General features: G+C 35.0%; 2 protein-coding genes across 3 annotated transcripts; one reads left to right on the plus strand and one right to left on the minus strand.

Annotated features, from left to right (window-relative positions):
• Positions 1–4246: 4246 nt before the first annotated feature.
• On the minus strand, positions 4247–5539 carry ankrd9 (ankyrin repeat domain 9). The gene has a single exon (XM_067368046.1). The coding sequence runs from the start codon at positions 5234–5236 to the stop codon at positions 4373–4375; it is 864 nt and encodes a 287-aa protein (XP_067224147.1). The 5' UTR covers positions 5237–5539; the 3' UTR covers positions 4247–4372.
• Positions 5540–9868: 4329 nt separating this feature from the next.
• On the plus strand, positions 9869–17127 carry rcor1 (REST corepressor 1). Of its 2 annotated transcripts, none has more exons than XM_067367162.1 (13): positions 9869–10306; positions 10404–10463; positions 11018–11098; positions 12911–12963; positions 13199–13360; positions 13662–13780; positions 13954–14032; positions 14259–14309; positions 14448–14651; positions 14836–14913; positions 15036–15093; positions 15192–15427; positions 15616–17127. In XM_067367162.1, the coding sequence occupies exons 1-13, from the start codon at positions 10150–10152 to the stop codon at positions 15655–15657; spliced, it is 1380 nt and encodes a 459-aa protein (XP_067223263.1). In that variant the 5' UTR covers positions 9869–10149; the 3' UTR covers positions 15658–17127. The 2 variants fall into 2 exon arrangements, with proteins under 2 accessions (XP_067223263.1, XP_067223264.1); XM_067367163.1 differs by having other exon boundaries at positions 10410–10463.
• Positions 17128–17187: the final 60 nt, after the last annotated feature.

Here is a 17187-nt window from a genome sequence, read left to right on the forward strand (position 1 = left end):
ATTTATGTCACAATACACTTTAGACTAACAAACAACTGGGCATTTGGAAAGGCAAGGTGAATTCTTTTTTTGAGAAAAGGTACTAGGTTTGCATCTGCTTTAGTTGAGGAAGTTAAGGGATTCAGCTCTATCTGTAAATACACTTGTACCTTCTTAAATACTTGACAGGAGTAAAAATCATGGTAGCATTTGGCACATATCTGTGAGTCGAATAGAGAGCATGGTCTCTGGCTTACCTCTGCCAACACTGTAGTGATGTGTTGCAGTTTATTGTAAGGTATTTTAAAAGGACGGTTTGACTTTAAACTCTTAAAACAGATTTACACAACTATTTGAACTTACTACTTGGTTGATAGAATCTATCATAGTCTGTTATGAAAAAACTGTGTATTAATGCTAGACAAGCATTCCTCATATACGTCCATATACAGAACGCATCTTGATGAGTAATCTATCATAGATAACTAAATATTAATTCAGTGCTAGGTCTGATGTTTAATTTCCTCTCCTCTCTCTTTATTGTCTGACTGTGAAGTCTTTATTTTTGAGATTTTGACACCTCAGTAATGCATCATATGCAAAAAGATTGAAATGACCATGTAAGCATTGCTGCAACTTTTTTTTTTTGCTATTTGTCCGTTATATTTGCCATTGTTTTGGACTATTCTGCCCCACTAGTTTCCGTTCTGCACTTAGACCATATTGTAAGTCATATTAAAGTGATAAATGTGGTACACTGGCCATGTAATGCTAAGCCAGTGTGGTTTAAGTGGTGATTCAACTCACATATTAAACTATAATTCTGTGGTCTTTGCTCCATGCTTAGTCATGACAAACTTCCAAATAAAATGTTTACAATAAGTGTCTCTACATGTTGTGGTTTAATTGCAACCTTATCATCTTACATATATATGTATACTAATTATATATATATATATAATATATATATATATATATATATATATATATATATATATATATATATATATAATATATATATATATATATATATATATATATATAATATATATATTATGAGGGGGGGGGGGTAGTGAATACTTTTGAATTGATCAAAAATAACAGTTAAAACATATAATGTTGCAAAAGAATTCAAATAAATGCTGTTTTTTGTTTTGTTTTTTTACTTGCTGTTCACCAAAGAATCCTGAAAGAAATGGTATTCACAAAAATAATAAGCAGCACAACTGTTTTCAACACTGATAACAAGAAATCAGCAGTGTTTGGGGTAATGCATTACAAGTAACGTTATGTAGTCAGATTACTTTTTCAAGTAACTAACTAGTAAAGTAACGCATTTTTCAATTTACAACTAAATATCTAAGTTACTTTTTTAAATAAGTAACTCAGGTTACTTTTTCACATTTATTGACTGGCAGCTCTCCTGTCCCCATGTTGAGAGAAATAAAGTGCAGAGGTGTTGTGTGCGCGGTGTGAACATGATGGTTATTGTAGTTCTAGACTAAATGTGAGCAGGTATTTACTCATCTCACTTGCACGAAAACATTCAGTATTCCTCAAAATGAATAAAAACAGTGAAATGCAATTTCAGAATTTTACACAAACCTGTAATAATTAACTGTATTAAATTACACAAATATACCTTAAGGGGCAGTTTCCCGGACAGGGTTTAAATTAAGACAGGATAGCCCTTTATTTATATTTATATATATATATATACATAAAGCAATTCTTGTTAGCAGGTCCTCAACCCAAGCACAAGCGCAACACTTCACCACAACATAATCTCCAAAAAACCCTAACATAACAAAAAAATTTACATAATAGAACAATAAACAGTAAGACGTCTCTCCATATTCTCATATTTCTAAAAAATGCATAAAATGACACTTTTTCATCATTCAGCCAATTCAGCCCGGTGCAAAGAATGATGGGAAGTGAAAGTCCTGTTTGATTGGGTTACTTGACTGAAACATGTTATTTCAAAATGAAAACATCAAGTGAGTTCTAGTAACCATTTCAAGTCAATTTAAACGTGCCCTAGAATTAAAAAATGAATTGATCTTGGCATGGTTACATAACAAGAGTTCAGTACATGGAAATGACATATAGTGAGTCTCAAACTCCATTGTTTCCTCCTTCTTATATAAATCTCATTTGTTTAAAAGACCTCCGAAGAACAGGCGAATCTCAACATAACACCGACTGTTACGTAACAGTCGGGCTCATTAATATGTACGCCCCCAATATTTGCATATGCCAGCCCATGTTCAATGGATTACACAAGGGCAGCCAGTATTAACGTCTGGATGTGCACAGCTGAATCATCAGACTAGGTAAGCAAGCAAGAACAATAGTGAAAAATGGCAGATAATAATAACTGAAAATAACTGACATTATTCATGATAACATGATATTTTTAGTGATATTTGTAAATTGTCTTTCTAAATGTTTCGTTAGCATGTTGCTAATGTACTGTTAAATGTGGTTAAAGTTACCATTGTTTATTGCTGTATTCACAGAGATAAGAGCCGTCGCTATTTTCATTTTTAAACACTTGCAGTCTGTATAATTCATAAACACAACTTCATTCTTTATAAATCTCTCCAACAGTGTAGCATTAGCCGTTAGCCACGGATCACAGCCTCAAACTCGTTCAGAATCAAATGTAAACATCCAAATAAATACAATACTCAAATAATCCGATGTATGCATGCAGCATGCATGACTAACACTTTGTAAAGATCCATTTTGAGGGTTATATTAGCTGTGTGAACTTTGTTTATGCTGGTTAAGGCAAGTGCAAGCTCCGTGGGCGAGGGAGCACGAGATTTAAAGCAGCCGCAGCATGAATTAGCTCATATTTAATGATGCCCCAAAATAGGCAGTTAAAAAAATTAATAAAAAAAAAATCTATGGGGTATTTTGAGCTGAAACTTCAAAGACACGTTCAGGGGACACCTTAGACTTATATTACATCTTGTAAAAAAACGTTCAATGGCACCTTTAACATGAAGCAATCACATTTGAACCAGAAACAATGGTGTATAGTGTATATCAATATATATCCAAGTCTTCTTTGAAACACAACATTAATCTGAAGTTAAACCTGCCTCCTGGTAGGTTTAATTTAAGCCTCAGTTTAGTTCTGGAGTAGCTCTAGTCTTCCTCCAGGAAATCAGCTTATTAAACTCTGGACTAGACTAAGTCTGGGACTATTTTAAACCATGACAGAGAAAGCAGATTTCTGTTAATCTGCTTTAAAGGGCCATTTTATTCTAGGAGTAGGTTTAATCTCTGTCTGGGAAACCGCCCCGTTGTATTTAATCTCACTTTATTAATCAATGTCTTTGCCCTCTATTGTACAGGTGTAAATATGCATTTTCTTCAGCCTGAGGCTTATTCATTTCACTTTTGGTGAGAAAGGGCCTTAACATTTGCCAAAAAATATAACTTTTTTTTGTTGTTATTAAAAAACAAACAAGCAAGCCCAGCCCAGATGAGAAAAAGTAATGCAAAAATAATGTAACATGTTGCTTTTCATAAAAAGTAACGTAATTACTTACTTTTTTAGGGAGTAACGCAATATTGTAATGCATTACTTTTGAAAAAGTAACTTTCCCCAATACTGGAAATCAGCATATTAGAATGATTTCTGAAGGATCGTGTGACACTGAAGACTGGAGTAATGATGCTGAAAATTCAGCTTTGAGAAAACAATTCTTTTAATTGTAATGGTATTTCACAAACTATGTGTTTAAATGCTTGAAATCAAAATGTAAAGGCACATGTAAACTGTGCATGAATATTAATTTACACTTTGAAAAACTAGTGTTTTTGTTGTTGTGTTTTTAAAGTGGGAAGTGAGTTGAACTAAATAGCGAACAAGTTCCCAGCATACATGGGAACACCTTTCTATTTAAAAAGCATCCCTGGATGCACCACATGAAGTTGGTTGAGAGAATGGGTGCAGAAGAAGAGCTTTGAAGAAGCTCAAAATGTGTTTATCATTTTTGGCTTCTTGCATAATCTTTCTTACTGGAATTATTTTAATTAGTGCTATTACACTAACTTTATCCTAAATCGAGGATAGTAATATTAGAGATGCGTAATTGTGTCCAAAACTTTTCACTGTTTATGTTTAAGGCAGAGGAAGATCTCTAATTTTTCATTGATAAGACTGCATCTTGAATCAACTTAATCTGAAACATGAAGCTCCAAGGCAACAAATGCAAAAAAATATATATTTTTAATAATTTTACAGTGTCATTCACAATGCATGTACCCTATAATGTACAACACCAAACTATTCACATATGTACAGAGCTTATCACATACACTCAAACCTGAATATTTCAAGAAACAATTTAGTTAAACAATGTGCTTTATTACATTAAGCTTGATCCAGTCTGAAGTCCAGAGGTTTCAAGAAGTCCGGCAGTGAGTCCAGCTGTTCTTTGGGAATGGACTGGCTGAGCTTCTGCATGGCCTGAACGAACAGTGAAGGAGGTGATGATTCTGAGAGCAGCTGGAAGGCCTGCTCTCCTATAAGACCCTTCCACACATCGGCATTGTCCTGCAACTGTCTCTTCATCTGGAAGCGAAATGTGGGCATGAATAAAATGAGGTAGCCAAGGCAGATGCGTTTCGTCCGCATGTCAAAGTCGCTCTGGCAAATCTGTGTGAGTAAACAGTCCAAGGGGGTGTTCCCTGTCAGGTCCGTTGCGTAAGGACAGGCGCCGTGACCCAGCAACAGTATCAAGCACTCGGGACGCACCAGATCACACGCGAGATGCAGCGCGGTCTTGCTGCCGTCCGTATGCGCGCATCCGTGACGGTTCAGGTAGCTCTGTCTCTCGCATTCTGTGAAGTCTTTAATAGTGTCCATAATCATTTTCAGGATGTTGATGCGGTTGTAGCGGACGGCTATGGTCAGGTGCGGTGTTGTGGATGCCTGGCAGCAGCAGAAACTTCTGCTGGGCATCTCCAGTGCGCGGGCGGAGAACCTGTTGAGTAAATAACGCGCGTACTGCTGGTGATCATGCACAAGCGCGTACAGAAACGCCTCCGACGGGGAGTACGCGCACGCCTGTCCGTCGTCTTCCCAATGAAACACCTCCATTGTCCGCATATCCTCCAGGACCCACACCGGCAACAGGTCCCGTACAGCCTGATAAAATGCAAATGAGGTTTTTTGGCATTGTTTCGGGGATTTATAATCCGCGCGACTCTCGTACATCCCCAGTTCCAAAGGCATTGTGAGTTCCGCCGTTATATTAAACGTTTTGGGGGGCTGTTTTGCGATTTATTTTTGTTTCTCGTGGTGTTCAATGCAGCCAGAGCTGATACTGAAACATCTGTGAGACTACTATAAATATGTAACACAGGAGACTAGGCGGAATAATAAATAATAAGGCGGTAATTTCGTACGATAGAGTCTAAAACCGTTCACCCGCCTTCAAACCCCACTACAAACTCAACCGAGAGTTTTTATATGCTGGGCAGCGCGTGTTGGTTTACGCATATCGCTGCGCTCTTTGCCATTGGATGCTAGCGCACGTCACAAGGGTACAAAGTGCCTCCAACCTTTCCTTATTAGTGTAGAACGCATGTGTGCGTACTGTATGTTTGGGCGATATCGAGTGACCCCCGCGCATTCAGTACATTCACCACAACTCGTTACATAATATTCCTCAGGCCGAGTCACACGCTCTTTCACGGTGTGATCTACTCGATCATGGCATTCTGAAAAATGTTTATTATTAAGGAAAACAATTATTAGTGTTTTCTTCGAGGCTATTGGCTATTAATTATATAAATATTCACTTTTTTTTCTTCATTTTTGTCTTTTGAAAGAAGTCAAGGACAAAGTCAAAATTAATAGAACTGGGCAATAACCAGGCTTAGAACTCCAGACGGTGTTTGGAATGTCTAAACTGAAGGAACAAAACTGGAGCCTTATCAAGGGGTGTCTGGGATGGTTGAGGAGCATGTGCGCCATCTAGCGGATAAGTGTTGTGATTGAAAAAAAAAAAAAAAAAAAAAATATATATATATATATATATATATATATATATATATATATATATATATATATATATATATATATATATATATACATATATACACTACCGTTCAAAAGTTTGGGGTCAGTAAGATTTTTTTTAATGTTTTAAAAGAAGTGTCTTCTGTTCACCAAGCCTGCATTTATTTGATTAAAAATACAAACAAAAACAGTAATATTGTGAAATATTATTCCAATTTAATACAGCTGTTTTCTATGTCAGTATACAGTAAAGTGTAATTTATTCCTGTGATCAAAGCTGAATTTTCAGCATCATTACTCCAGTCTTCAGTGCATGATCCTTCAGAAATCAATCTAATATGATGATTTGATGCTCAAGAAATATTTATGATTATTATCAATGTTGAAAACAGTTATTTACATTTTTATTTCATGATGCTATGATGAATGTTCAAAAGAACAACATTTGTCTGAAATCTAAATCTTTTGTAACATTAAGCACTAACATTCAAAAGTTTGGGGTCAGTAAGAATTTTAATTTTATTTTTGGGGGATAGAAATAAAATTAATCAATACTTTTATTCATCAAGGATGGGTTAAACTGATCAAAAGTTACAGTTAAGACAATTATAATGTTAGAAAATATTCTATTTTAAATAAATGCTGTTCTTTTGAACTTTCTATTCATCAAAGAATTTTGAAAAAAATTGTACACAACTGTTTTCAACATTAATAATAATGAAATCAAATCATCATATTAGATTGATTTCTGAAGGATCATGTGACTCTGAAAATTGGAGTAATGATGCTGAAAATTCAGCTTTGATCACAGGAATAAATTACACACACATGTGTATATATATATATATATATATATATATATATATATATATATATATATATATATATATATATATATATATATATATATTGGTTTCTTAAAAAAAATAGATATGTACGTTTATCACTAAATCATTTTCATTCAATCAATAATAATAATAATAATAACCAAATAATAGCGGAGGTCTGACATATATCATATATGTTTTATTTTATTACATGAAATAATAATAATAATAATAACCAAATATTATTATTATTATTATTTCATGTAATAAAATAAAACAAGTTTCTGCTTATTGGTGGAGACAAAAAATATCTCTTCTAAATAATATTGGTTTAACTCTAATTATATGATCAGAGTATCAATACATAATCAGATTATGCAATGAGGAGAAATAATGTATTTTAATAATAATGATTATCTATTATTATTATTATTAGGCTACAGCAAGCATTTTTGTTTTATAAAAAGAGAAAAGGATCTGATCATAACATGGGTATTAGCACAAGCTCTGCAAATAAGCACTCCAGTAATCTCATATCATGTTTATTTATTTGGCATTTTATTCAATAGATTGCTTAAAAACAAGCAGCTTTACAGTATCAGACATGAAAAGAACTGTCAGTGCCTCATTTCATCAGAAGCACAACTTCATTTTCTACTATAAAGCGGCTATCTAGTGTGTTCATGTTTTGACCCGATGAGATCTTATCTGAATATGAGGTCTCCGCAGAACAAAAGTGTGTGTTTCTGTATTTGTGAGTGTTTTCAAACTGGTGGGTGTTTATAAATCATGCAATGAAAATGATCCCCTTCATCTGGATGATTCCCCTTCATTTTTCCTGAGAATTAGCATTGGCAAGCCGTTTCAAACTCCCAAAATGGACTTTATTTTGGCCTGATTTTGTTTGAAATGACATCACATCAGTTCATTCTTCAGACAATTATTATCTAAATTAACAAAATTTTAAATATTGGGCAGAAACCTCGTATATCTCCATATGTTGTCCCTTTTTTCATAAATCATTACTATTGGTCACCCTTTATGTGTGTCAGTAGCATAGGTTTTGCAAACCAAAGATGGTTTTGGACCATCTCTGCTTGTTTGCAATACAATGGTAAATAAAAAACTGGTCCTCTGAATACTGTGTTTACTTTTCTTATGAAACACTATATGTAAAGGCTAATATTTCATGTATTTGAGGAGCGGAGAAGAGTGCCGTTGAAGCACAGCCATACTGTCTTAAATATAGCCTATGTGAAGCTCTTCATCTTTTATAACATGAGATTTTGCCCTAAAATGTATTTTGCCTATGTTACAATATGAGGTAAGGCCCTGAGATTATGAAATGAAATGAGTGTGTAATCAGATAAAATAATATGTTAAAACCTGTGTAACTGTATACTGTATATAAAAAAATTTACTGTTTCTCATTTTTAAGGTGTTTTGGATTTGATTAATTAAAATGTTTTTAAATACTATTTGCAGGTCATGTGTGCTATTTACACTAATGTTCAGGATCTCAGTGGGCTCCCACTCCAAATTTTCAAAAATATATTTTTTATACTGTATATTTATTTTGAGCTGCCACCATACACACTAAGAAATGGCCTTAATAATGGCAAAGATCAATATTTTAAGAGTACTTCCAGAACAATGAGACAAATGTTGTGCATGCAGTGCAACTGGCACAGTCCATATAGATGACTTTGTAGTCCTGAACTGACATGTGTACTTCAAATGACACGAAATTACAGTGATACCGAATACATAAACATCACATTTATTAGTCACTATTGTTAGGCTACTAGACTACTAGTGTATATTCCAGTTTTCTTAGTATATACACTATACACTGTAAAAAATAAATCCATAAAATAAAATAAAAATTACTGGCAGCTCTACCTGGACATTATACAGTAATTGCACATACATTTCCATTTACCCTAAAACACAACTCACCTGAAAATAAATAAATAAATAATAATAATAATAATACAGAAAATTCTGTTAAAGTAATACAGTACACTGTGCCCTATTTTTACGGATTTTTTTTAGAGTTTAGTCTGGAATAGAACTATACCTGTATTTATTTATTTATTTTTTTAAGACTTGCATTCCAATTGTTGGTCTAACAATTGTGACAGACCTAGTAAATATGCACAATATCTAATAACTTGCTATAACATACTAGTCAATATACACAAAAATGCAAAAACTGTAACCATGTCTTAAATATCAGGGGGCCTTTTAGGTACTCAATGTAATAAAAGTAAAGTGAAAGAAAATGAAAATAATGACAATGTTTATTTTTAGGTGAACTATGCTTTTTAAATTTTGTGCATGCCTGACACTTGAGTTTTTTGTCCAAAATACATCATTAAAGTGATTAAAATAAAGAATAAAAAATAAGAGTAAACTAGTTCAACAAGAATGTAAATTAAATATGATTATCCACAATCTAAAAACACATCTGAGGCAAAGCACATGCTAGGTGAAGTCTGCGGATGATAATTCTTCTAATTTGAGTTTTATGAATCATGTGAGTTTTTTCATTATCAATGTCCGTAGTGGTTACTGTCTGCAAAAAGATGTCATTTGTTAACAGAGAATAGTTATATCTCTGCTGGGATAGTGACTATAGCGACAAAGCAATAGTTTACTATAGCTAAAAAAGACATTAAGAAATAATCATTCGTTTTAGGAATTTAAGGAAGCATGGATTTTCACTGAACTAGTCCGAAAGTACGGAGTGTGAGCTGATGATGCTTATAGCTGTCTAGAGTTGATTTAGATGTACATCGATGTTTTCTAGACAAACCCTACTTTGACGCTTGGCCTGGAGAAAATAATTTCGTTTATTATTATATGAAGAAGAAGTTTGAACAATTTCTGTCTTAAAGAGGAACTGACGTTAGCTAAAGCAGGTCAATCAGAGAGAAAGAGAAAAAGGGAAAAAGGGTGAGAGAGAGAGAGAGAGAGAGAGAGAGAGAGAGAGAGAGAGAGAGAGAGAGAGAGAGCTAACGCTAGAACAGCCGCACTGCTAGCACTGCAGCCATATGTGCTTTTATCCGCTTCCAAAGCCAAACTTCACTTAATATTGGGACTGGGGGAAATATTATGCATTCGATGCACATTTTTAAGAATTCGTAGCTCTATATAGCCAGTTGGGGGAGTTTGCATTAGTGCAGGACGGTGTTATTTGTTTCAGATCAGAGCAGTTGAGCTGAGTTAGCTTAGCTATAGCGAGCAGCCAGCGAGCCCAAGTTCCTTCAACCTCTTTTGCGTTACGCTGTCAAGATGCCTGCGATGTTAGAGAAGGGCACCGCTGAGATATCGGGTAAAAGAAGGGGTAGAAACTCTGTAAATAATCCGACCAAAAGTTTTACTTCAAATGGGAACAGTAACAATTCATGGGAGGAAGGAAGTTCGGGTTCCTCAAGTGATGACGAGCATGGTAAGTCACGGTGGTAGCCTCGGTCCCTCTTCACAAGTTCATACACTTCTGATGAATGTAATCAGTCCATCTCATTTGTTATTTTGTTGCTCCGAAGGTGCAGGCGGGATGCGAGTTGGACTGCAGTATCAGGCAGTTGTTCCCGATTATGATCCTGGTATGTGACTTTTGAGTGTTGGAAGGTTCTTTGACAGCACAGGGTGGATGGCGTAATAGCCTCAAACACTGTTCGTTGTTGGAATAGTTGGTCCGTTTAGTGCACTTCATCTTCAGTAACACTAATAACTTATTTTTTGTCTATTTGGCAACCTACATTGAAAATAGTTAGTTATTGTTCATAAAGATTTTAAATCAAAACAAAAGATGAAAGTAAAAACTGTTGTTGGTTGATATTTGAAACTTGAGGTGAGGATAATGAGCACCTGATCGGTGTCATACTGAAGAGCGTTCATCATTTTTTGATTTGATTTTATTTTATTTATTTTTTTAAATATCTTCTTCTAATTATAATTTCATTTAATTCCTTTTTAGTTCGTTTATCTTTAAACCTTTACTTTTTATCTAATTGTTAAAAGATTTGGCGTGGATATAAGAAAAGGCCTTTTAGTGAAAAATTGCTATTAGTAGTAAAAAAAAGTTTTGTTTGAAGTCAAAATAGATGGATGTGTTCTTATTTAATCCACTAATGTCTCTCTCTTTTTTTGTCATCAGAAGTAGCAAAGGCAAGCCAAGAGAGAGATAATCTGGGAATGCTGGTGTGGTTTCCAAATCCGAGCATACCAGAGGCCAAATGTGAGTCATTTATGAAGATGTTAATTGGCTCTATAAATAATAAACCAGCATTATGCCAATATTTCATATGTAAATATTGGCATTCCTTCTAATTTTATCATGCTACCCAGTGTTATTCTGACGCTTTAAAGCTGAAGTGTGTAATTTTTTTGTGGATAAATTACTTTCTGCTCTCACAGCATAATACGGAGGGCCATTTGTAGTGTGATTTTTGATCCGTTTAGCCCAAATGGGATAATTAACCAACATTTGAGTCTGGAGGGGGACTGTTTGTCCAACCAATGGAAGACAATGGCTGTATTCAGATAGCCAGTGAATATTCAAAGAGGTTGTATAGTAGTATTACTGTGTAATACCAGACATCCCACTAAGCAAAAACTCATTTCAGATGGTACAAAGGCCCCCTCCTCCTTACTGAACATTGCATTACAATAGAAATAAGAAAACAAAATAATAGGAAATTCGTACATAGATGCCATGGCTCGTCTGTAAGGGCAGGTGGGGCAGTCACCAAAATATTCATCCAAAACATAGACCTCTATATAAACTGTTACTGCAGCATTCTGTCACAATTTTTTGGATTTATAGGCTATTTTAAGTCGTAAACAGCTCCCCTACATTTTTCCAATGTGAATATGTGGTGAAAAATGTAACTGCAGCGAGCTCTAATTGAGAGCCATTGGGGCAGATTTCAGACTGCCCTGCTTGTTTTCACGTTTCCTTATGTAAACCTCGTTTCAGACCAAGACTATATGAATCCACTTCAGCTTTGTATATTTTAGTCTGAATCAGGTCGGTAACTAATTGGCATGTCTGTTTTTCGTATCAAATTAATGAAAGTTTAAACGTGCTAATGTGAACAGCCTTTATATTGTTCTGTTGTTTTTGTTATATGAAATTTCTGAGTATAAAAATTACTTTCTTTTTTTCAGTGGAATTACTCCGCAACTTCTAACACTCTAAAACAACATTCAGAGGCGATAAATACTAAGGCAATAGATAGCATTCTGTGTGTGTTGTGTGTTCTTAAAGGGATAGTTCACCCAAAAATGAAGTGTCATCATTTACTCACCCTCAAGTAGTTCCAAACCTTTATGAATTTCTTTGTTCTGCTGAACACAAAAGAAGATATTTGGAAGAATGTTGGTAACCAAACAGATCTCACCCCCCATTTACTACCATAGTAGGAAAAATAAATACTATGGTTGTCAATGGGGGGGTGAGACCTGTTTGGTTACTGACATTCTTCCAAATAAATTCCTTTGTGTACAGCAGAACAAAGAAATGAATACAGGTTTGGAACTACTTGAGGGTGAGTAAATGATGACAGAATTTTAATTTTTGGGTGAACTATCCCTTTAAAGCCTGTCAGTCATCATTAGAGCACCGCTTTCAGGCTGAATTATGCAAGGACATTAGAACTCTACCAAAAGTGTGTCTGCTTGTGTTCAATGATTAGAAAATAAAGCTTACAAAATGTTTATCACAAAGTAGTGCTAAGACCCAGGATCTGCCCTACCTAAATTTACAGGCAGGAGCCGCTACTGGATGTCTGTAATACTTTCTTTTAAGATAGTATGTGAGATACGTGTCAATTCTACAATGGTATTATCTAGTGGCACAGAAATTACACAATTAATAGGAAATTACACAATTTATAGGAGGAAATAATGATTTTAATGTATTAAATATTTGTCATTCAAAGAAATGTATTATGTAAAATATGTATCTTTCAAGGGTTTTTATTTTTGGTCTTTTGAATTATTTTTGATAGATGTTCTGATGATTGTTTTTTTCCTGTTTTTGTTACAGTGGATGAGTATATTGCAATAGCCAAAGAAAAACATGGGTACAATATGGAGCAGGTAAAATGATTGTTGACATTTTTGTAGGCTTTTTAGGCACAATCAATGATTTTCAATACTTTTTTGATGTATCTCATTGTAACTCATAAGATAAGGTAGAATTTTTTTACTGCATTAGCTGAAAGTTTCTTATAGTTACAGTTTCACAGCATCAAACATGAGGTGTGTTTTTAATTTTAACAATCTAAAATGTCGGCGAAACATGGGTCATTATGTGGCTTTCTGTATTTAACAGGCATTGGGCATGCTGTTTTGGCACAAGCACAACATTGAAAAATCTTTGGCAGATCTTCCCAACTTCACCCCTTTTCCAGATGAGTGGACAGTTGAAGACAAGGTGCTGTTTGAACAGGGTTTCAGCTTTCACGGAAAGACGTTTCACCGCATCCAGCAGATGGTGAGTGAGATGTCTGAAACCACTCTCACCATTAAAATAAAACATGCAGTTGAGAGAATAAGCATCTTCACAAATTAAAGTGACATCCAGTCATGAGGAGTCTCTGAAATTCAGTTTATTAATACAGTCACTGGTGCATATGAATACCAAATGGGTTCTGTCAAGTCCCAAATTCTAATGCTTAGGCTCAACTACCACGGAATCAGTGTCAGCTTTGATCATGAATAATGATGTATCATTATGGTATGTCCGATGTTTCCATTGCTTATGTGTTTGATTTGCAAGCTTTCTTTTGTACCAGCTTCCAGACAAGTCAATTGCAAGCCTGGTTAGATTCTATTACTCGTGGAAGAAAACACGCAGCAAAACGAGTGTTATGGACCGCCATGCACGCAAACAGAAGAGAGACAGAGAGGAGAGGTCAGCATGAAAATATTATTAGGATGTTTGATGTCTCTTTTTTGTGTTTACTTTGGTTTTAAGAGACTTGATCAAAGATTATGCTGTCATGGAATGCTAGCATGGTCTATTTTTAGAACACAGCATTGTCATTGTTGAAAAGGAAATTATATATTTGAACTTTTTTTATGTAGTGATGAAGAAGGAGAAGAGAATGGTTGCAACTCTCCAGGGGATGCTGAATTTGAGCCAAATAAGGATGAGAAGAAAGAGGTAACATATAAATGGATATATTTCTGCACATTATTATGCACAGTTTTTCAGCAATAGCATCTCAGTTATGCATTAACATAATTAGATGATGGGTGTGTTTTTTGTTTTTTAAATATTTTATATTATTTAGATTATTTAAGCTTTTAGCAGTGCTGCTGCACTTTACATATTTAGCGTCTATCTCCAATAAAACATTAGTTCTTTTTTTTTTTTTTTTTTTTTTAAGGGAACATCTGGACTTGAGAAACAAGAATCAAAACCTGCAGTTGTGCAAAAGGTACTATACTAAATTTATATTTTATATCTTTTTTTTGTTAATGTGCAATACTCATTCTCTGTACATAAATAAATCTACATCATTAAACGTGTTTTAAATCAATCAAAGTTTCAAATGGCTTCAAATATGTTTCTGCAGCCAGCAAATATTGCAGAGAAGTCACTGCATGTTAAGAAGGAGGTACAGGGACTTGCTGGGAGAAACCTACATAGAGCAAAGAAGAAACCTCCTAAAGGAATGCATTTAAACTCAGATGATGTGACGGCAATGTCCAGCAGCGGCCCGGCCGCAGTTAGTGTTCTGAGGCAGCTGGATATGGAGCTCATTGCCATAAAACGACAGGTTAGAGTTTCATTACTTCTCAGCAACATCACTTTAATCTCAGTGTTTTAAATGTATATTTGAGACTTTAGGATGAGCTACAAGTAAATATGACAGACAGTGATGTAGTTTAGAAGTATGTTATCGTCAAAAACTGAGAACATTGAAAATGATGCAAATAACCCTTATCTTTTTTTTGTTACAGATTCAAAGCATTAAACAGCACAATAGTGCCCTCAGAGATAAGCTAGACACGGGTGTGGAAGAGTTTAGGCCATCTGAGGTAACAATATTCACATCTTTACAATTTATTTCCATCCAACTTATTTCACAGAGAGCCATATTTACAATTTTTTTGCATGAATGTTGTTCACAAAAGATATAAATGTGCTTTGTTTTCCTCAGGCTAATCAGAAATTTAATACCCGCTGGACCACAGAAGAGCAGCTGCTTGCAGTACAAGGTAAATTTGGCCACATTTCTCAAATGGTTGTTGGATAAAGACTGATTAGTTAAATGAAAGCAGTGAAATTCTGGTCAATCCTCGGTTCCCTCTCTCAGCTATAAGGAAGTATGGGCGGGATTTCCAAGCCATTTCTGATGTGATCGGCAACAAGTCTGTGGTTCAAGTAAAAAACTTCTTTGTGAATTACCGACGTCGTTTCAATCTGGACGAGGTCCTGCAGGAGTGGGAAGCTGAGCACGGCGTGGAGGGACGCAAGGGTATAGATGAAGAGAAGATGGAGGTGTCATCCGAAGAGGGGACCACCCCTGGGCCTTCAGAAAACCAGACAGAGGTCATTAGCTCTTATACTCTCCATTTCCCATCAGAACCTCTTACAGTAGTTAATGGGCTTTTCCACCAAAATTCTGCCTTAGATTACAGTCAGTCTGGAAATTCTTGCTCTAATTTAAGTGTTTTTCCTGAATCTGGTTATGTTTTATGAATCTCATTTGAGAATGATCATCAAATTATCTTTTTCAGGAACCAACGGCAATGGAAACACAGAACCCCTCAGTTTCCTGAGTTCTCCAACAGCGGTCAGACGAGCTCAGATTCAGTTGATGTCGCAGCTGTGCGTTAGAGGCATTAAGGCTTCAATGGCCTCAAGTGAAGCCTCTTCGTAATGGACATTCCTCCCCTCCAGCCCCTCCAGCTCCTCCAGCTCTCACCCCCCTGCTGAACCCAGGACTCTATAACAGGTGCTACCGCATGGGAGCGCAATCTTCACCAAGCTAGGAACTAGGACCATCGTATTAGTCACTGCCAACAGAAGTAGAGTTTCTGTCTGGTCTCTACCAATCTGGTGCGCCAGCAGTTCTCCACAAATGGTAATTGGTCTGTTTTAGGGGGAATAAAACACCCATATATATATATATATATACACCCATCCCAATGTCACTGAACAGTGAATTGTGGTCTTGAAAGATCTGTTGTCTGAAGGAGTTTACTGTCACTTGACCATCTCTTTTTCTTGATATATTCATAGGACTTTGATCCTAGTCCAACATCCCTTTCCAGTTACTTTTTTATTACTGTAGCATATTATCTAGTTATATGATTTGATATTTTGATTTTTTTTTTTTTAATCTCTGGGTGGAATTTTAAGCTATTTATTTGCATAAAATTGAATTATAAGAACTGCACTGTATAGATAAAATGAAATGTCAGTGTGGATGAAGTTTAAAAAAATACCAATTTTAATATTCTTTTTAAAATGCAGCTCTTATATTGTTCAAGTGAATTGGTTTAGTATTAGGTCATATAATGTTTAATCATGGACCCTTGTACATGGTGTATTTGAAATGCATTTTATCTAAAAGGTTGCTTGGCTGAGGCTGATGATTGTAAGAATGTAATGGAATGCGGAGTTTGTTTGTTTTTTTTCTTGGATTTTTAAAATCTTTTTTGAAACTGTTTTGCATGCATGAACCATTTCTTCTTCATGCCAAGGTCAAGCTTTTCACCCTCTAACGGGTGTTTAAACATATATGAATTGCCATGTGTAGTTAAGAATATTAAAATATTGCAGCACATCTAAATTTCTATTATTCCATGCTTGTAGATGTTTTTCAATACCTTAATTATTATGGTGTTTGGAGATTAAAGTTAGATGAATTCTTCTTTTTTTTATTATTATTATTGTTTAATTTGAAAGTGGAATAAGTTATTTAAAATACATGCACTCTCACTTGTTTTGACCAACTTTTTCCCTCTCATAACTGTAATGGTACCATACATGTGTGAACTCCTTTTAAACTTATTATGTGTGCAGATAACGTGTACATGGTTGGGGTGAAATTCTGTTTGTCTGCGTGTGTGGGTGGGTGGGAGCTAATGTGGTCATGAACGGTGGCCTATATATATATGTAATCAGTTTATGTCACATTAGACATAATAAAACTAAGGGATTTATACTGTTGAATGCGTTCATTGTTATTCAACCCATATACATTGTTACATTTAATCCATTGTTAGTAAATAATAAATTATAATTTGTGATACGGATCTTGGTGGATCACAGTTGGAATAAAGCATAGGAATTTGCAAAAGTGG

Source organism: Chanodichthys erythropterus, chromosome 18 (genome assembly GCF_024489055.1).
Source record: "Chanodichthys erythropterus isolate Z2021 chromosome 18, ASM2448905v1, whole genome shotgun sequence".
Classification (NCBI taxonomy): domain Eukaryota; kingdom Metazoa; phylum Chordata; class Actinopteri; order Cypriniformes; family Xenocyprididae; genus Chanodichthys; species Chanodichthys erythropterus.

Excerpts from the sequence above, each read along its gene's own strand:
- rcor1 (XM_067367162.1), top strand. The coding sequence starts at position 10,150 with ATGCCTGCGATGTTAGAGAAGGGCACCGCTGAGATATCGGGTAAAAGA. Across the intron at positions 13,361-13,661 it reads TTCACCGCATCCAGCAGATG|CTTCCAGACAAGTCAATTGC; the intron begins GTGAGTGAGATG and ends CTTTTGTACCAG. Across the intron at positions 14,652-14,835 it reads TCATTGCCATAAAACGACAG|ATTCAAAGCATTAAACAGCA; the intron begins GTTAGAGTTTCA and ends TTTTTGTTACAG.
- ankrd9 (XM_067368046.1), bottom strand. The coding sequence starts at position 5,236 with ATGCCTTTGGAACTGGGGATGTACGAGAGTCGCGCGGATTATAAATCC.